This window comes from Mastigoproctus giganteus, chromosome 9, assembly GCF_048544385.1.
Source record: "Mastigoproctus giganteus isolate SK-2022 chromosome 9, ASM4854438v1, whole genome shotgun sequence".
In the NCBI taxonomy this organism is placed as follows: domain Eukaryota; kingdom Metazoa; phylum Arthropoda; class Arachnida; order Uropygi; family Thelyphonidae; genus Mastigoproctus; species Mastigoproctus giganteus.
In genome coordinates, this window is record NC_143583.1 from 230336920 (window position 1) to 230358677 (window position 21758).

Genomic DNA, 21758 nt, shown 5'->3' on the forward strand with positions numbered 1-21758 from the left:
CCAGTGCCTCCATTAATTTCCCTTGAACAGAGGTTAAACGAACAGGTCTATAGTTACTTGTGTCACCCTTTGATCCTCCTTTGTGAATTGGAGTCACATTTGCACATTGCCAGTCCATGGGTACCTCCCCTGAGTCCAAGGAAGCTCTCATAATTATGGCTAAGGGTTTTCTTACTTCCTTTGCTGCCTCCTTTAATATAATAACTAGATAGATTCCATCCACCCCGGGTGCCTTTTTTATGTTTATCTTCAACAATTTCTCCTCCACTTTCCTCTCAGTTATTACAAAATCATCTAACTCACTGCCAGAGTTTAATTCACCTCTGTAAATACAAAATACTCATTTAGTTTGTTAGCCACCGGAGCAGGATCATCAACAGTTGAACTGTTGATATCAAGTGGATCAATCTGATTCATCCCCTTCCTTCTAGTAGCTTCCAAGATTAATTCTTTGAATGCTTCCCATTTTGAATTTGCTGTTGGTAACATCATCAGTTGGTTCCATCGTATAGAATTTAAATTGTTACTTAGCGGAGTTAGGAAGTATAACTCCACTATGTAACAATAGTTTTTGCATTGTTGAAGTATTGCAATTAAGGTAATGGAATATCATGGTAATTTGTGAAGGTAGTCACAATGAGATACAATTAAATCAATGCCACTTGCACTACAGTTGTAGTTCACTACTATGAATGAAATATGGTGAAATATCATTGAGAGTTCCATAGTGAATTTCCAGTTTGTGATCTATTTGCCTTGTGTGTTCATTTTTCTTAATATTATTACTATGTACACCAGCTGGCATTTTTTGTATTGTGGAGTTATACTTCATAACTGTGTTGCCATGATTGCAACACCATAGTACCTATACACCTCTGAGCCCAGTAAGCCTTGAAACTGTGCCACTTGGGTGTATCAGCCTAGAATAAGTAACAGTAGTTCTCTCCACTGGTGAAGTGTTACTTAGTTGAGTAGTGCAATATCACTACTGCTGTTTTTATTCCACTTCATCAAATCTGACTCCTGTAGGCTTTAGAGTTGAGTGTCCTTTTGCAATAAACGTTATGATGATTTTTGAGGTGAAGTAATGCACTGTGGAACATTCTGTCCATTTGTTTGAGCTTGCAGAGGTTGGATTTAAATTGTTGGTGTCTTGAATTTTCTGTTGGGAGCAGCTATTTATGTTGGCTAATTTTTTGTGAAATTTTTTTTTTTTTATGAAAACCACAAACACGAGAAGTATTAAAACCTATAGTACTCAGTACCATGCTTGGGCTAAAGGTTGAGAAAACAAAAGAATATCCTTGTTGACATTAGACTTCAACTTCAATAGACTGTAATTTTCAGAAAATATCTTTGAAGGAAGATTGTTCCAGAAAACAGCTGTTGAATGAATAAACGAGGAAGATGAAAAGTTGGTTCTGTGAGTTTTAAGTTGGACAGTAAATGGATGTTGGTGGCGTCAGATGTACGGACTGTTTTAAAAGAGAAAGTGGGAATTATAAAATCCAGTTCAGAAGAACAGTGCCCATAGAAGTATCTGTAGAAACGGCATGCAGCAGAAACAGTACGTATATGAGACAGCGAGTGGAGAGACTTCGTTTGAGATGAGTCATTAATTAACCTAACTGCCGTCTTCTGAATGGAATCTAGACGCCTGAGGTTTTGGGGGCACCGCTCAAGATGTAGGAACAATATTCCATGGTAGGGCACATTTGCGATTTGGACAGAGTGAACAGTTGTTTGGAAGAAAAGTAACACCGAGAGCGAAAGAGAAAACCAAGTTGTTTAGATGTAGAGGAAACAATCTTTGTAATGTGCTTGTGCCAAGAGAGATTAGAAGTCAGGGTAATCCCCAAAAGAGATATATCAACTTGCCTAGAAATCGGAGTGTCGCCAAAGATAAGCATAGGAGCAGAAGAATCCTTTTTGCGAGATATAAGACAAGACTGAGTTTTAGAAGGATTGAAATCAACTAAGTTGTCTTTGCCCCACTGGAGAAATACCTGGAGATCGGCATTTAAGGAATTGGTAGTGGATATTCAAGAAGTTGAAGCTGATTGAGCAGGGCAAGTTTTCTCAAAATGGAAAGTGGAATGCAATGTGCTATCATCGGCAAAACTATGGATAGGATTTCCAGTCAATGGAAGAAGGTCATTAATATACAAGAGCAAAAGAGTGGGGGAAAGAACTGAACCTTGGGGGCACCAGCATTATTCGAGAAGTTAGAAGACAGAGAGCCATCTACCATCACCCTCAGTGAGCGATCAGAGAGTAAACTGGATAACCAATTACAAAAAACAGTTGTCAAACCATAAGATGGAAGCTTGTTTAGAAGACCTTTATGCCAACCTTTGAGATGTAAAGAGCAACTGCTTGTGTTTCACCAAACTTTTCCATTAAATTTGCCCAAAAATGGGTAACATAAACCAAAATATCACCAGTGGATTGACACTGACGGAATTCATACTGGCGATCACCTAGAAACCAGAAAGTTTCTATGTGGTTTAAGAGTAATTAATAGAAGTAATTGCAATTTAGACGATAATTGGATGGGAGGGATTTGTCAGCCTTTTTAGGAACTGGCTGGATATGAGCAAATTTCCAAGCAGAAGGAAAAACAGCTTTGGAATAAGAAAGTGAAAAAAAGGTGGCAAAGAACAGGAGTAAGTTCAGGAGAACAGGTTTTGAGAACAAGTGGAGAAATTTGCGGCCAATAGCTTTGGCAAGAGACCAGAATGCTCGGCTACCATTAGGCAAGAAGGAAGTTTTCTACTCTTAGTCTGTTCAAAATCTAGTTTTGACTGATTAATAACTGCTTTACAATTGTTGCGAGCTTTGTTGTAGGTAGAAAATGAAACTAAAGAATTGGAAACAAGCCAATTACGATATGCAACATTCTTCTCTTGAACAGCCTTAGCACATTTATTGAAAAACCAAGGTTTAGATAAAGGGTGAGATTTTAAAGTGGAGTGTGGGATAAAGGATTCCATTCCTACAACAATAATTTCATTGACACGATCTGAGCAAACGTTGACATCAGCAGTTTTGAAACAGTAGTCTGAACAAAGAAGAAAAGAAATCCCGTAGGTAATGCTATTTTGCATTCTTGTGATCTGAGGTGCCTAAAGGACCACTCACTTCGACTGCGTACTTAGAAGAGTGGTTTGTGAGAAAAAGATCAAGCATGTTAGCTGTATGGTTAGGATTGTCCAGTATTCTTTTTGGTAAATGAACAATCTATGCAAGGTCATTGCCATTAGTAATTGTCAACGCCTCAGCATCTCGACCAGCTTGGTCGGTGTGAGTGGAAAACGGAAGCCAGCTGGAGTTGTGAACATTAAAATCACCAAGGAAAATTACCTCACTGTTAGGAAAGTTGAACTGGAGAAAGTCAAGTTGCAAAGAGAGGAAGTCGAAGAGTTCCAAGTGATTAGTGGAGTTGGGATAACAGTAGAGACAACAGATGAATTTGACAGAATGAAGTATTGAGATTTTAAGCCAGAGAAGATTGAAAAGAGGAGATTCCATATTACCAAGTCTCTGACAGGGAATATCGGAACGGACATATGCACAAGTACCACCTTTTAGGCGAAATGAATCATACAGCAAATAATTTGGGCAACTGAGATGAGCAGTAGTTGAATCAACCAATAACTGAGAGTCTGTCAGAAAAAGTACATGAGGTTTGGCAGAATGTAAGTGGAAATGGACATTGTTGAAATTATAATTGAGACCACGTATATATTTGTGAAATGAACTAGGAAGTGTATGAGAGGTTTAGATCTTTTCGCAGATAAGCTTACTCTATTAGTTTGACAATTCATGGTGTATTCAATAGTAAGAAAAAGTGGGTGGGGGTCATACTGTATGAAGTAATGAAATTTTTGGATATGGGATACACATGGTAAGAATATACCCAGATCCTTGACATAACGTGGCCTCGACAATGCCCCCCCCCCCACGCACACACACACTACTCGGACTTCCTCCAGTCACTATCTGGCAGAGTTGAGGTAGCAAGATTATACACTAGCTGATCCGGAAGCCTCCTAAAGAGTCACCAATAGGTTCGGTCCGGTGTACTAACTAGTGGCTGGCCTGTGAACACCGTTTTAGAGCTGTACCCTCGAAATGTAAGGAAGTTTGGATCTCGCCATGATGTCCATCATAACTTTAAAAATCATCAGTCATACTGCATGAGGAAGTAATTAATTTTGCAGCATGACTCCAGTCTCTCTAATCATCTATTGCAGAAGTTGTGTGTTCAAGTTTGTATAAAGCTGTAGCCTGGACATTGTATGGGGGGAAACGAAGTTTACTATTCAGCCATCTAAGAACTCAATACTCTAGTGTAAGGAATTTCTTGACAGTTACATGAGGATCACCAGACCAAATTTTGGAAGCAAAACTGATTAATAACAGTTTTGCTTCCAAAATTAATAAACTGATTAATAACTTAAGACAGAATTTAGTCCTTGAGGTTGTCACAGACATTCTCTCAGATATGCCAGACAAGCTGTACTTGCCACCTGGGAGTCTAAAACGCTGATGGAACTGATATTCGGGTGACACTCAAGTCAAGTGGACCTAATTTCGGCGAAGTCCGGACGGTCTGTGACAGCCAAATCCTCTGCTTGCACCTTCACGATGGTGGGACTGTTAGTATAACCTGGGTATAACCTCCATGCACAAGTACATGGTGGGTGACCACCCAGGTGTGAACCAACGTAAGCAGGGGTCGAGGTGTGGCGCCCACACCACATGGAGGAACGCCGCCCCTCTATGTTACCAGGCAGTACTAGGTGGTAGATGACTCTCATCAACCGGTGAAATACCACCACTTTGCTTATTAGAGGCTTGAAGTGGTGGAACCCATGTTTATCTTATCTTTAATCTTTATTGTATACAAACATGGTATATACAATAGACCCTTCACAGCAGCAATGCCAGGGGTTTAGTCTCTAGAGCTAAGTTCCGGTCAACCCTTCCCTATTTCTTCCATCATGCAGTATGATTGATTACTTTTGAGGTTATGATGAACGTCGCAGCGGGATCCAATATTCCTTATATTTCAAGGGTACAGCTCTAAAACTGTGTTCGCAGGCCGGCTGCTAGCTGGTACAACGGACCGAACCTATTGGTAACTCTCTAGGAGGCTTCCGGATCAGCTAGTGTATAATCTTGCTACCAATACTCTGCCAGATAGTGACTGGAGGGAGTCCGAGTAGTGTGTATGCGGGGAGCATTGTCGAGGCCACATTATGTCAAGGATATGGGTATATTCTAACCATGCGTATGCCATATCAAAAAATTTCATTACTTCATACAGCATGTCCCACCCACTTTTTCTTACTATTGAATACACCATGAATTGACAAACTAATAGAGCAAGCTTATCTGAAAAAGATCTAAACCTCCCAAGCATTTCTTAATTCATTTCACAAATATACGTGGTCTCAATTCTAATCTCAACCATGTCCATTTCCACTTGCAGTCTGCCAAACCCCATGTACGTTTTCTGACAGAATCTCAGTTATCGGTTGATTCAACTACTGCTCATTTCAGATGCCCAAATTATTCACTGTATGATTCCTTTCGCCTCAAAGGTGGTACTTGTGCATATGTCTGTTCTGATAGTCCCTGTCAGAGACTTGACAATTTGGAATCTCCTCTCTTTATCTTCTCTGGCTTAAAATCTCAATACCTCATTGTGTCAAATTCATCTGTTGTCTCTACTGTTGTCTCTAACTCCACTAATCACTTGGAGCTCTTTAACTTCCTCTCTTTGCAACTTGACTTTCTCCAGTCCAACTTTCCTAACAGTGAGGTAATTTTCCTTGGTGATTTTAATGTTCACAACTCCAGCTGGCTTCCGTTTTCTAGTCACACTGACCCAGCAGGTCGAGATGCTGAGGCTTTTGCAATTAGTAATGACCTAGCACAGATTGTTCATTTACCTACGAGAATACCGGGCAATCCTAATCATACAGCCAATACACTTGATCTTTTTCTCACAAACAACCCTTCTAAGTACACGGTCGAAGTGAGAGGTCCTTTAGTCACTTCAGATCACAACTTGGTCATTGTCTTCTCCAATTGAACCTTTATCTCATGGCTATTCCCAACCTCGTGTTGTTTGGCATTACAAGAATGCAAAATGGGATGACCTGTGAGACTTCTTTTCTTCTTTTCCTTGGTCGGATTACTGTTTCAAAACTTCTGATGTCAACGTTTGCTCAGATCATGTCAGTGAAATTATTCTTGCAGGAATGGAAACCTTTATCCCACACTCCACTTTAACATCTCGTCGTTTATCTAAAGCTTGGTTTTCCGATAAATGTTCTAAAGCTGTTCAAGAGAAGAATGTTGCATATCGTAATTGGCTTGTTTCTAATTCTTCAGTTTCATTTTCTGCCTACACCAAAGCTCACAACAATTGTAAAGCAGTTATTAATCAGTCCAAACCAGAGTTTGAACAGGCTAATAGTAGAAAACTTGCTTCTTGCCCAAGTGGTGGCCGAGCATTCTGGTCTCTTGCAAAAGCTATTGGCCGCAACTTTTGCCCATCTCTGCTCCCACCTCTGTCCAAATGGTTCTGTTGTCACTTCAGCCAAGGATAAAGCTGACCTGCTAGCATCCCATTTTTCTTCCAGGTCATGTATTAATGATCTTGGTAAAACACCTCCCACCATTCCCAACATGCTCCATTCAATGCCTCCTGTGGTCTTCCGTCAAAAGGATATCAGAAGGATTTTGATTAATCTTGATGCTAAGAAAGCTCCAGGTCCTGATGGTATTTCTCCACTTGTTCTCAAAACCTGTGCTCCTGAATTTACTCCTATTCTTTGCCACCTTTTTTCACTTTCTTATTCCAAAGGTGTTTTTCCTTCTGCTTGGAAATTTGCTCATATCCAGCCAGTTCCTAAAAAGGGTGACAAATCCCTACCATCCAATTATCGTTCCATTGCAATTACTTCTACTCTTTCTAAAGTAATGGAGAAATCAATTAACCGCCAACTCTTAAACTACCTAGAAACCCTCCATCTGATCAACGATTGCCAGTATATATTCCGTCAGTGTCGATCCACTGGTGATATTCTGGCGTATGTTACCCATTTATGGACTAATTCAATGGAAAGGTTCGGTGAAACACAAGTAGTTGCTCTTGACATCTCAATGGCTTTTGATTGTGTTTGGCATAAAGGTCTTCTAAACAAGCTTCCATCTTATGGTTTGCCAACTGTTTTTAGTAATTGGTTATCAAATTTTCTCTCTGATCACTAACCGAGGGTTGATGGTAGATGGCTCTCCGTCTTCTAACTTCTCCACTAATGCCGGTGTCCTCCAAGGTTCAGTTCTCTCCCCCACTCTTTTCCTCTTGTATATTAATGACCTTCTTCCATTGACTGGAAATCCTGTCCATAGTTTTGCCGATGATAGCACATTGCATTCCAATTTCCATTTTGAGAAACCTTGTCCTGCTCAATCAGCTTCAACTTCTCGAAAATCTGCTACCAATTCCTTAAATGCCGATCTTCAGGTAATTCTCCAGTGGGGCAAAGACAACTTAGTTGATTTCAACCCTTCTAAAACTCAGTCTTGTCTTATGTCTCGCAAAAAGGATTCTTCTGCTACTATGCTTATCTTTAGTGACACTCCGATTTCTAGGCAAAATGATATATCTCTTTTGGAGATTACCCTGACTTCTAATCTCTCTTGGCACAAGCACATTACAAATATTGCTTCCTCTGCATCTAAAAAACTTGGTTTTCTCTTTCGCTCTCGCTGTTACTTTTCTTCCAAACAGCTGCTCACTCTGTATAAATCGCAAATCCACCCTGCCATGGAATATTGTTCCCACATCTGGTGTGGTTCCCCCAAAACCTCTCTCAGGCTTCTTGATTCCATTCAGAAGAGAGCAGTTAGGTTAATTAATGATTCATCTCTAATAGAGTCTCTCCACTCCCTTTCTCATAGACGTACTGTTTCTGCTGCATGCCTCTTCTACAGATACTTCCATTCCATGGGCACTGTTCTTCTGAATTGGCTTCTATAATTCCCGCTCTCTCTTTCAAAACAGTCCAAACACTTGCTACCACCAGCCAACATCCATTTACTGTCCAACTTCAAACTTACAGAACCAACTTTTCATCTTCCTCGTTTATTCATTCAACTTCCGTTTTCTGGAACAACCTTCCTTCATACGTATTTTCTGAAAATTACAATCTACGGAAGTTCAAGTCCAATGTCAACAAATATCTTCTTTCGTCTGCTCAACCTCCAACCCAAGCATGGTACTAAGTACTAATGGTTCTAATACCTCTTATGTTTGTGGTTCACATAAAAAAAAAAAAAAAAAAAGAATGGGAACGATGCAGCTTTGATCATGATTTATCATTGGTTTTTTGTCTTGAATCTCTGCAATTTCTTGTTCAGTTGAGTAACAGAAATAAGTGATTTTTCTTTTTGAATTTTTTTAGCAAAATATATATAGTGGGGTGATGTGAAACTCTCTGAACTTTCTTCTTTTCCAAAACAAATTAGCATTCATCAAATGTAGCATCGATTACTGTGATATGTGCAATATTGTCTGAGTTGCTCTTGCATCAGAAAATTCTATAACAACCACCACCGAAAATATGCTACTCATCTGATTCTGTCTTGGGTTCACCAGAAGATACACTACAACTACAATTTTGTCTTTGGGTCAACAGAACACACACACACACACACACACACACACACACACACACACACACACACACACACACACACACACACACACACTCTCTCTCTCTCTCTCTCTCTCTCTCTCTCTCTCTCTCTCTCTCTCTCTCCATGCAATATGGCATAAGTTGCTCTTGCACTAAGATCAACTTATGCTCTTAGTGCAAGAGAAAATTGTATAACAACCACCGATGAAAATACTCTACTCATCTGATTCTGTCTCTGGTTCACCAGAAGATACACTACAACTAGATGCTTCTGCTGCAATCCTAGCCACAGCCAAATCAGCAATTTCCGTAAGTAATCTTTGCCTGCAAGTCCTCTGTATAGACAACAGTAAAATAATATACAAATAAGTAAATTATTTGCCTGTTGTCTGTACAGAGGCAAGATTCATTGGAATGGATCGACTACAAAAGATTACCACATTTTCTGGACCATACAATTCATCTCAATATCCCCCTCCGGGGAAAATGTTGCCTAAAATTCCCCTGCTTCTTGTAGTCTGAAATTAAAATAGGTGTGCACATTGGTTCGGTTAGAGTTAAAAAAAATCTATTTGAGATGCTTACTTAATACAAGTATATAGTAAGGTTCAGTAAAATACAGCCAGACTATGTTGCATGAGAATAAATTGTTGTAACAGAAGTGCTCAAGACATGGCACAAAATGTCTTTCTATAAGAACATAAGAATCATTGGCAAAAATATGTTTAACCACATGCAAATTTGACTCATTTAATAAAGTGACATTCATGTAAGATATATAACAAATTTTGTTTTTCTTAGTTTAAAAATTTGCTGGTTTACATTTTGACTATAAATGGCACAGCAAGATAAAAATACTTTAAAAAGTGAAAATTATTAACCAACGTGTGTATTTTTTAAAATTTTCTTTATTTACTTTATTTTTTCCAGAAAATTTCGGCATAGAGGAAGGTGTCCTGCTGTTTTTATCTTAACTGAAAATTATTCAGGAGATAGTATCGAGCATCTGCTCTTTCCGAAATGCTTCCAGGATGAACTTAATGTACATTGTATTAGGTAGATAATTTTAATTTGCTTAATGATATAATATACATATATATATATATATATATATATATATATATATAAGCCAAAATAGGATATTTGCCAGTAGCATTGTAAACCAGTAGTACCCAACTGAAAAAGAACCAAATAAAATAACAACAATAACAGAAAAATATGTGGGGGGGATAAAGAAGAAGAGAGTAGCGTTGAAGCAACGTTCCTAAAATAATTTAGAAAATTGAGCCAATTAAAAGAAATTTAGCGGCACCTCCTCAAAAGCACCCATTTCCGAATTATGTGAAATCTCACTAAGATGGAAACGTAGACTAACAACGTTATGTGACCAAATAAACTAAAGCATAATTTGTTTCTATATATTTTTTAGTTTGACTATTGTTTTGTCAGTGGTGTCATTCTGCCATGTGATTACTAGGCTTTCTGTTTTATTTTTTGCTGCATAAGGACCACTGCTATGCAAATCTGTTGCATCAGCGATCTGATCTTAGTATCATTCCGTAATTGTATGGATTTATTTAGCGTTCGAAATGCAGTGATTCCTTGACTATTATTGGCCTCGTGGTCCTCTGTCGAGATGGGGCATAATGGTCAGTCTATTTTATTCCATTTCATTTTATTATTATTTTCAATTTATTTGGTCACATAATGTTGTTAGTCTATGTTTCCACCTTAGTGAGATTTCACATAATTCGGAAACGGGTGCTTTCGAGGGGGCACTGCTAAATTTTTTTTAATTGGCTCAATTTTCTAAATTATTTTAGGAACATTGCTTCAACACTACCCTCTTCTTCTTTAACACCCCATATATTTTTCTGTTATTGTTGCTATTTTATTTGGTTCAGTTCTTTTTCACTCTACTGGGTCTGCCATGCTGCTGGCATATATTTTGGCTTATTAAAAGCATCAGGTAGTGGATTGGACTTTTCTGCTGCCACTGATGTTGGCTTTTCTACTATTTTTTCTTATTTATTTTAACGTATATATTTTTTCTTATTTTTAATATATTTTGATTACTTTTTATCTCTCTATTTCATTTTGGATTAATTGGATTATATATATGTATTTAATCTATTATGAAGTATAAGAATAGATGTACAATGTATATCAGATCAGATTAATGCCATCAATTTTAGATTAAACATTACGTCAGTCTGTAATCTAATCACTACTGTAGGAGTATAATTAGTACTATATAGGTACTCAGAGTGTATTAAAATATTGGCATAAAAGTATTAAACGGGCCATAAGACCAAAAGAACCTATAAAGATTAATATAGCCTATGTTGGTTTACATTTCTATACCCTAGAAATAAACATGTAATTAGCAATAAAATAAAAATATAAAATAGAATAAAATAATGATTATGTAGCTAATTATTGATAATCGGATATATTGAATGGCACTTTTTCTAGCGCTAACACCATTCAATAGGCCCCGGGTGCCAAGCGATTGTGACTAAGCGATTTCTCAGTACTTCCAGTGCAATTTCCAGAAAGCGATTTACAGTTCCTTTTTGTTCTTATCGTTAAAAAATCTATTCATTTTATAACAGCTGTTGTAACAAAAGTCCCTGTACAGAGCAAGGAAGGAAAGCCACCTTTCTTTTTTCTCATAGTATATTACTAATATCTACTAATCTTCGCTTGGTCACACCAGGCACTGGTGTGACCAAGGAGGAGGGAGGGCAGGGAGAGCGCCACGGGGAGGCAGGAGCAGTGCCTGCCTCCCCGTGGCGGGGCCGGAAATCTTGGCAGAAAAGTCTCTCTGCCAAGGGCTAAAAGGAGCAAAGATGGACTATACCAATACTGACTCTTGCGGGATCAATGCCCCATCACATTCTAGAGAGCAGGAAGATTATACCCCTTCCTTTGCTAAGAGACAAAAGAAGGATACAGACCAGAATATCTGGCCTCATTTCCTTATAATACATTCTTTGACTGACCAGCCAGTCAGCAAGCTTTCTTCTTTTCTGATCCAGAAAAGTTTAGAGAATGTCGCTGGCTCACCAAAAATGGTTCGCAGACTAAAATCAGGTGACCTGCTTGTTGAAACAACACAATCCAAGCATTCTGACAAGCTACTTAAATTGAAAACGCTTGGAGGAACTCCCATAGAAGTGTCACCTCATGCCACCTTAAACTACTCAAAAGGAGTTGTAACAGAATGGGATCTCCTACATGTATCCGAGGAAGAAATTAAACAAGAGCTTTCAGAACAAAATGTTATTCAGGTAAAAAGAATACTAATCAAAAAGGATGGTTCACTACTACCAACCAGAAACATTATACTAACTTTCAACTTGCCAAATCCACCAACATCTGTAAAAGCCGGATACTTGAACTATCATGTCCGACCGTATATACCGAACCCAATCAGATGTTATAAATGTCAAAAATTTGGGCATTCACAGACAGTATGTCGAGGGACTGCTGTATGTGCTTCATGTGGATCTAAAGACCATATCCATGCCGAATGTTCTGCACAAACCTTGCAGTGTCCAAACTGCAGAGGCAACCATTCCGCTTACTCCAAAGACTGTGAAACATGGAAAAAAGAAAAAATGATTCAGAAGTATAAAACCGAGCACAAAGTTTCCTACCCTGAGGCAAAGAAACAAATATCACCAATTACAATAACACGCTCATATGCAGCAACTGTCCAACAGCATAAACAGATAACTGCTGTTACTACCACTTCAGTTCAAACCAACGTTACAGTCCCACCAAACATCTCTATTTCTGATTGGGCTCGCTCAATCCTAGCTCCATCAGCAAAATCATCTTCAACCTCAACTTCTAATCAAGCCATAAATACGCCTGTTACAATTCCGCCAACAATGCCGTCTATGTCACGGCCAATCATGAATACTAAAAACATAGATAAAGATGACAAACCCCCTGCCCATGATCATATGGATACATGTGAAAAAGAAGCCCCAGAAGAACCAATCTTAGAGATACATGCTGAGGAAGAGATAGAAGTTCACCCAATCTTCCCCAGAAAAGAGAAAAAGCCTGAGCGATCCAAGCAGACCCCCACTCGTAAAAAGTCAGAGACAAATACAAATACAAAGCCAATATAATGCGCACAATAATACAGTGGAATTGTCAAGGTTTTCGCAGCAACCTGGATGACATTTGCAATCTAGTTGATAAATATCACCCGGTAGGCGTCTGCCTTCAAGAAACTAACCTCACACCACAAATAAATGCAGCAGTAAACCACTATAGTACCTATAGACAAGACCGAAGATTTTCCGGAGGAGCTCATGGTGGAGTTGAAATCTTAATTGATTCCAAAATTCCGTGTAAACGCCTCCAACTACAAACTCTTTTGGAAGCAGTTGCAGTTCGAGTCTCAATACATTTTACTTTCTCACTGGTCTCACTCTACCTTCCCCCAAATCAAGAATTTTCATTTTCAGATTTGGAAGCGTTAGTAACCCAGCTTCCACCTCCGGTCTGTATTATGGGAGATTTAAATAGTCACCATCCCATGTGGGGATCCCATCATCAAGACAAACGTGGTAAATTGATTGAGAAATTACTGGAAGAGCAAAATCTCTCTCTCCTTAATACTGGTACTGAGACATACATCCATTTGCCCACTGGAACAGCCTCTGCAATTGACGTATCCATATGTTCACCTGTCCTATACCCATTGATTGAATGGTCAATATTGAAGAATCCACTGAATAGCAACCATTTTCCTGTGATCTGCAAAATACTAACAAATGATGTTGCACATCACGATGGCCAAAAAAGATGGAAATTCCATAAAGCTGACTGGACTAAATATAAAACAATTGCAGCAATAGATGAACAAATAATCACCACTCAGCCCATAGACAATGCTACAGCTCATGTCGCAAACCAAATTTTAATAGCAGCTGAAGCTACAGTTCCTCAGTCATCTGGAAAATGCCATAAACATGACACAGCATGGTGGACTGAAGAATGCAGTATGGCCAAAAGAGAGAAGAACAAAGCTTGGAATCTCTTCCGAAAATATCCCATTTTCATTAATCTCATTAATTTTAAAAAAGCCAGAGCCAAAGCTAGATATCTCCAGCGTAAAAGTAGGAAGGAATCATGGATACGTTTCGCCTCCACAATTAACAAAAATACAGATACCGTGTCATATGGAACAAAATCAGAAAACTAAATGGGAAATTTCTTTCAGTTCCAACTCCACTAATAATCTGGAATGGACAGGAGATAACCAACCCCAAGGAAATCGCTAACTTACTGGCAACTACTTTTGTAAATATATCAGCAGTATCGGCATATACTCCATCTTTTCAGAAAACTAAAACTGTAGCTGAAAAATACAGACTAAATTTTAAAACCAACCAACAACTCCCATATAACCAACCTTTCAACATAGAAGAATTACAGAAAGCTCTGGCTAAGTCTAGGAAAAGTGCAGCAGGACTTGATGGAGTTCACTATGAAATGATCCAACAACTTAATCAAAAATCTCTAAAGGCATTGCTTATGCTATACAATAGAATTTATATGGAAAACTACTATCCAAATTCCTGGCTTCACTCCCTTATAATTGCCTTACCAAAACCTGGCAAAGATCACACGGTCCCTACAAATTATCGACCAATAACGTTAACAAGTTGCCTTGGGAAAATCCTCGAAAAAATGGTGAACAACAGATTAACCTGGTTTCTGGAAACATATAACGTACTTAACATAACTCAATACAGATTTCGTAAAAACAGATCATCTCTGGACCCCATGATAAAAGCAGAAGCAAATATCCGAAATGCTTTTCTAAGGAATGAGCATCTAATAATGATCAGTCTTGATATAGAAAAGGCCTTTGATACTACCTGGTGATACGGCATTCTTAAAGATCTCGACAATATCAGTTCGTGAGGAAACTTATCACTCTTGGTAAAAAATTTTCTGAAAGTTAGAACCTTCCAGGTAAAATACCAAAACAATCTGTCAAAAATATACACACAGGAAGAAGGAGTACCCCAAGGCTCAGTGCTGAGTGCAACCTTATTTGTCATCAAAATAAACTCTATTATAAAAGACCTGCCAAAAACAGTTGAAACATTCCTTTATGCTGATGATGTTACTATCTCGTGCCATTCACAAAACATGAACATGATAGAAAGACAATTACAAAGTGCAGTGAACAAAATAGAACTGTGGACTAAAAACAATGGCTACAGATTATCAGAACAAAAAACAATAGCTGTACACGTCTGTAGAAAACGAAAAATGCATCTAGATCCAGAAATAAAACTAGAAAACCAGCTGATACCTCTAGCAAATAGTATACGTTTCCTTGGCCTGATTCTTGACAAAAAACTTAACTTTTTGGAACACATCTAATACCTCCGAACAACCTGTCAAAAAAAACTAAATATTCTCAGAGTTCTTTCTGCAATGAAGTGGGGAGCCGATCGGTTCACACTTCTTCACCTATACCATGCTATAATCAGATCAAGACTAGACTATGGAGCCCCTGTGTATAGTTCGTGTAGACCAAGTGTCATCAAATGGCTCGATTCCATACATCATAGTGCCTTACGAATCTCTTTAGGTGCATACAGAACATCACCAGTACAAAGCTTATATGCAGAGACTCATGAGCCCTCATTATATCTCCGGAGGCAAATGCTGCTATTAAACTATGCAATTAAAATCCGAAGTCTTCCTCACCATCCTACTTGGCAGTATCTTTTCAATCCACAGTGGGAAATCCTCTACAGCAATAAACCCACAGTAAATAAACCAGCCGGAATACGACTAAAAGAAACAATTTCAAAATGGGGCCTAAACTTTGAAAATGTACACGAGGATAACAGCATAAGTATTCCACCATGGCACACTTTCACGCCAAACTGTGACACTTATTTTCAACAATGGGGAAAAAGCACTCTGGCAAATGTCAACATAAAACAGATGCATGGAGCCCACGCATCACAGTTCTCGGAATACCTTCATATATATATACAGACGGCTCTAAAACAGACACCAAAGTTGGTGCTGCAGTGGTATTTCCACACACTGTTCTCTCACAACAACTTCCAAACCAATGCAGTAGCTATTCCGCTGAACTATTCGCCCTACAAATGGCCTTAAAATACATAGATTCTTCCCCTCTTCTAAAACATCTCATCTACACAGATTCATTGAGTGCAATACAAGCTCTCCAACAAAGACAGACTCCATCACATCCCTTTCTCTATCAGATACAAGCTCACCTTGTGAAACTTAAAAGCAAAATGAGGCAAGTAAAATTCTGTTGGATCCCAGGACATACAGGCATTGAAGGTAATGAAAGAGCTGATCGAGCAGCAAAGAATCCTACAAACACAAACCAAAGGTTTTGCAAAGTTCCATATACCAATTACAGACCAATCATAAAACAGTTTCTCCACAATCAGTGGTTACAAATGTGGCAAAATGAATTAAACAATAAACTGTTTCAAATAAAACATGAGCTACAGCCATGGAAATTGAGTCTTCGCAAGAATCGGCATGAAGAAGTCATTATATCCAGATTACGCATTGGACATACACATCTTACGCACAATTATTTACTCACCAAAGCAAATCCTGCAGAATGCCCTCACTGTTCTTATCAACTCACTGTAAAACATTTCCTTATAGAATGTCCACAATACCACATGGCGTGACAATCAGCCTTCTATCTCCCTATAAATTTCTAAGATTCTCTAACCTTATCACAAATCCTAGGCGATAACTCCAACATTGAAAATATATTTAGATATTTAAAATTAATAGGATATTTTGACCAGATATAAATCATATTTAAGAAATATAAATGTCTTTGTCACTAAACATTAATAGATAGGCGCAATATGGCCAAAGTTGCTTTTGCGCCAAAAAAACCCAACAACAACCAACCAACCCCAACCATTCAATATATCCCACCAATAATTAGCATGGCTAATTCTGTTTAATATCCCACCAATAATTAGCATGACTAATTCTGTAACAGGCAGATAACAATCTGTTTCTGATTGTTATCTGCCTGTTTAACTAGGTCCAAATTATAAACATAAAGGCAATCTATGCTAAACTTAAATTTAACAGCAAACAGGCAAGATAACAGCTAGCCCGACAGATGGCTTTGATATATCATTTTAGTATCAGATGATTGGTCCTATAAATGTATGTGTGATGAGGACTAAATTTCTTTTAAATATGTATGCATCGGTGCATTTTTTAGTTTAATTCCATCCTGTGAACACGAAGTATCAAAAAGTTTTCGTCTAACTTAAGAGGGAAGAAATCTGTCTTCACGTATTTCTTATTCATCAGAATGTTTTCCTGTGCTGATATTTATGTCACGGTTGATATTTTTTGGATTCAGGTCTCAACAGTGATTTCGGGTTATTAAATTGCTGTCGTACTGTCGGCATGGTACACATTAAAATGAAGTTTAACAATTTTATTGTATTTAGACTAATGTTATTAGTGGAGTCCCTCAGGGTTCAGTGTTGGGTCCATTATTGTTTTCTGTATTATAAATGATTTTGATTATGGTATATCAAGCTTAATATCCAAGTTTGCAGGCGACACAAAGGTTGGCAGGGTTGTTAAGGACACTACTGATGCTATGCTGCTGCAACAGGATCTGGAAAGGTTGAGTAGATAGGCTGAGAGGTGGCAAATGAAGTTTAACATTGACAAATGTAAAGTATTACATATGGGAAACAGCAACCCCAGAGCAACGTATCAACTCTGTGGTACTACACTGACAGTTGTAGAGAATGTAAAGGACCTGGGGGTAATTGTGCAGGCAGACATGAAGTTCTCTGACCATTGCAGATGGGCTGCAAGAGTAGCTCATGGTGTCTTGTCAAGAATTTTTCTAGCAGGGATAAGGAGGTGATTATTCCCTTGTATAAGGCAATGGTCAGGCCACACCTTGAGTACTGTATACAGGTCTGGAGGCCTCATTTCAAGAAGGAGGTAGAACTTCTGGAACGAGTAGAGAGAAGGGCAGCAAGATTACTGGATGGAACAAAGGGTTGCTCTTACAAAGAAAGGCTTAAGTTCTGAAAATTACAGTGTCTGGAGACTAGGCACCTGCGAGGTGATCTGATTGAACTGTATAAAGCCTTGAATGGTTTGAGCATGCTCAATGCTGATGGGATTCTTCCTCTTGCTCAGAATAATCACCTGAGAGAGCATAAATTCAAATTGAGGAAAGACAGTTGTAGGATAGTTGTGCGGAAGTTTGCCTTTTGCCTGCAGGTGGTTGATTGTGGAACAAACTTCCATCTGTCATTATAGAAGTTGATAGCTTAAATAGATTCAAGGCAGAACTTGACAAACATTTGGAGTGAGTAGATGGGTGAAATAAGGGTGGTTTTTTTTTTTTTTTTTTTTTTTGCTATCATATGCCTCTGCTAATGCTAAAAGTCTAGACTATGTATAAGTATAGTGCAAAAGCATCAATAATACATAGCCAAATCTGAAGTAACAGAATGTTAGCAAAACGGCATCATTTTAAGAATATCTTCACAACGAGTTGCCATGATATTGCACTACTTCAAATAGGTAACCTGAGGAGAAGACTAATGTTACTTATTCTCAGATGGATACACCACCCAGACGGCACCGTTTCAGGGCTATTTTGTATTTGTGTATGATAATAACTCGACTATCCAGTTTTCCCTATTAGACTTAGAAAAGCAAAAAGGTAGAGGGAATAGTAGGAGTGGAAGAGGAAAATAAACGGTGTAGAAGAATGAAAGGGACAGTAACTCCTTTAACTCACACCACTCAAAAACTCAAAACTCCTCAAATAGGCAACGCTTCCCCAGTGGGGAAGACTGTTGTTACCTATTCTTGGAAGCTCCGGACATCATCAAGCTCCCCCTGGTGCCATTTCAGGGCTATTTGGCCCTTCTTCGGTGGGTGGGTAGGTATTCGAGTGATGCAATGATGACAAAACAGTTATGAAGTATAACTCCACAATATGAAAGATGTCTGATGGAGTTATACTTCATAACTGTTTTGCCATCATTGCATCACTCGGGTACCTACCCACCCACCAAAGAAGGGCCAAATAGCCCTGAAATGGTGCCGTCTGGGTGGTGGTATTCATCTGAGAATAAGTAACATTAGTCTTCTCCTCAGGTGAAGCGTTACTTATTTGAAGTAGTGCAATATCATGGCAACTCGTTGTGAAGGTATCCACAATATCAGATATAACTTAAAACGATGCCGTTTTGCTAACATTCTGTTAATTCAGATTTGGCTATGTATTATTGATGCTTTTGCACTATACTTATAAATGTGTCTGACCACATCATAGTATTCAATCAAATTGGTCGGACAAGATCTCCTCTTAACAAACCCATGCTGCATCTTAACAAACCCATGCTGCATCTTAACTAATACTGCAGTCTTGTCTAGATGATTCTGCAATGCTTCTTTAACCAGTGATTCCATTATTTTCCCCGGAACACAAGTTAAACTAACAGGTGTATAGTTACTTGTGTCACTTTTGAACCCCCTTTGTGAATTGGTCATACATTTGCATGCCTCCAGTCCATGGGGACCTCCCCTGAATCCAAGGAAGCTCTTATAATTATGGCTACAGGTTTGAGCACTTCCTTTGCTGCCTCCTTTTTATATAACTGGATAGATCCCATCCACCCCAGGTGCCATTTTTATGTTTAACTTCAACTTCTCCTCCACTTTGCTCTCAGTTATTACAAAATCACTTAACTCCCTGTTAGTATTTGATAAACTTCTGGCACTCCCTTCATTGAATAACTCCTCATGTGTGAATGTATATGCAAAATACTTATTCAGTTTATCAGCTACCTGAGCATGATCATCAGTAGTAAACCCATCTATGTTAAGTGGTCCAATCTGATTCATCCCTTTCCTTCTGGAGTTTACATAAGTAAAGAACTCTTTACTGTTTTTCTTTGCATCCTTTGCCAAGGATTTCTCGTAATCTGCCTTCGCCTGCCTAACCTCCTTTGTGATTTATATTGTATTAAGCTTTTATTTAGGTTTCTTTCATAATAGTGTAGGTAAAGATTTGCTACTATACAAGAACTGCATGCCCCTATAGCATATTCCTATATGTTGTTTATATACATTATTGCCATTAAAGATATAGCAGTTGAATAAACATAAATTTAAGATGTTATCCCAATAGTACTTGTGACAAGGTAATATACTATGATACTCATTATTAGTTAAAGTTAGACATATTTCAAGTTAATATGATATATATACTGGTAAATAAGTTTTTAAAATCAATTGGTTAAATAATCTATTACTGGTGTGTTGTTCATAATAATTTTTGATTCTCCTATATTTTTATTGATGATATTGAGCAGATATTGTAACTTAGCATAGCTGTTTCTGCATGATGTAATGATTCTAAAGCCTATGGGTGATTCGTGGAATTTTGGTATCCAGTGTAAGTAAGGAAATTTAGTATTAGGGTAATTTAATTTTAACTTTTTGCCCATGGCCAGTAGTTTCTTAATGATAATGCTATTATTAGATGTGACCCCCGGGTGCCAAGCGATTGTGACTGAGCGATTTCTCTTTGTGCTTTCCCTACGATTTTCTAAAAGATGAATTTTTGTTCTCTTTTATGTCCCTCTACTGAGGAAATCCTTTTATTTAATAGCAGCTCTTTTATCAAAAATACTGTAGTGAGCAAGGAAGTAAAGTAACCTTTCTTTATTTTTCATATTTAATAGACTAACTCTTACTAATTTCGCTTGGTCACACCAAGCACTGCTCCTGCCTCCCTGTGCTTGGGCTGGTAACCTTGGCAGAAAAGTTCATCCGCCAAGGGCTAAAAGGAGCCAATATGGGACTCAATATGTTTCCCCTCTTTAGAACCGACAAGCTGTTGGCCAGAGACAGAAAATGAGCATAACTCGTGACAACCAAAGAGATTAAAAACCAATTCCTCAGTGACCAAGTTTCCTGCATTCTTAATAATGCAGTCATTATCAAAACAGCCTTTTAGTAAGCTATCCCCCCTTTCTAATCCAAAAACACTTGGAAAGTATTGCAGGGTCTCCCAAGGCAGTTAAGAGACTGCAATCAGGGGACTTACTTGTAGAAACTGTCAACTGCAGGCATTCTGAAAAACTCTTACAAATGACAAACTTTGCAAAAATTCCAGTGAAAGTAACTCCCCATGCAACCCTAAAAACATCTAAGGGTGTTATATCTATTTGGGACCTTTTGAATGTGACAGGAAGAAATTAAAGAAGAATTTCACGAACAAAACGTAATTGCTGTCAAAAGAATTATGATTAAAAGAGACAATATACTCACACCCACCAGAAAGGGCGCCTCCGTAGCCAGGTGGGAAGGAGCAGCAGTGCATAGCACACGCTTCTTGATTAGACCGGGGTTCGAGCCCGTCACCACCAAATACGGAGGATGCGGAAAGGTCAGGGAATGACCACTGCATATCCCGGAGCAATATGGCCTTAGTTGCTAATGCTCCTAAAAACCAAACAACAACAACAACCCACCAGAAATATCATTCTCACCTTTAACAGTCTAAATCTACCCTCATCAGTAAAAGCAGGATATCCCATTTGTTGCATTCGTCCTTTCATTCCTAATCTGTTGAGATGTTATAAATGCCAAAAGTATGGTGGCCACTCTCAAACGGCATGCAGAGGGAATCCAGCTTGTCCCAACTGTGGATCTTTCGCTCAGTCAAAGTGATTGTTCGGTGAAAGAAATGACCTATCCCAACTGCAAAGGTAACCATCCTGCTTATTCTAAGACATGTGAGAGGTGGAAAATGAACAAAAAAATTGTGAAATATAAAATTTTCAGGAACCAAGAAAATTAGTTGCACCCAGTATACCTAACCGTACCTATGCCAATATTGCAAAAAAAATCGAGCAATAGCCAATCAAGCTGATGTTACCATTCCATCTAACATATCAGTCTCTGACTGGGTTCGAGCTGTCC

General features: G+C 38.4%; 1 protein-coding gene across 1 annotated transcript in view; it reads left to right on the forward strand.

Annotated features, from left to right (window-relative positions):
• The window catches only part of Rad17 (Rad17 checkpoint clamp loader component), a 382411-nt gene that overhangs the window by 134379 nt on the left and 226274 nt on the right, over positions 1-21758 (forward strand). Inside the window, exon 7 of the mRNA XM_090380952.1 lies at positions 9648-9773. Coding sequence (XP_090237078.1) covers positions 9648-9773 — 126 coding nt within the window. The remainder of the gene's footprint in view (positions 1-9647; positions 9774-21758) is intronic.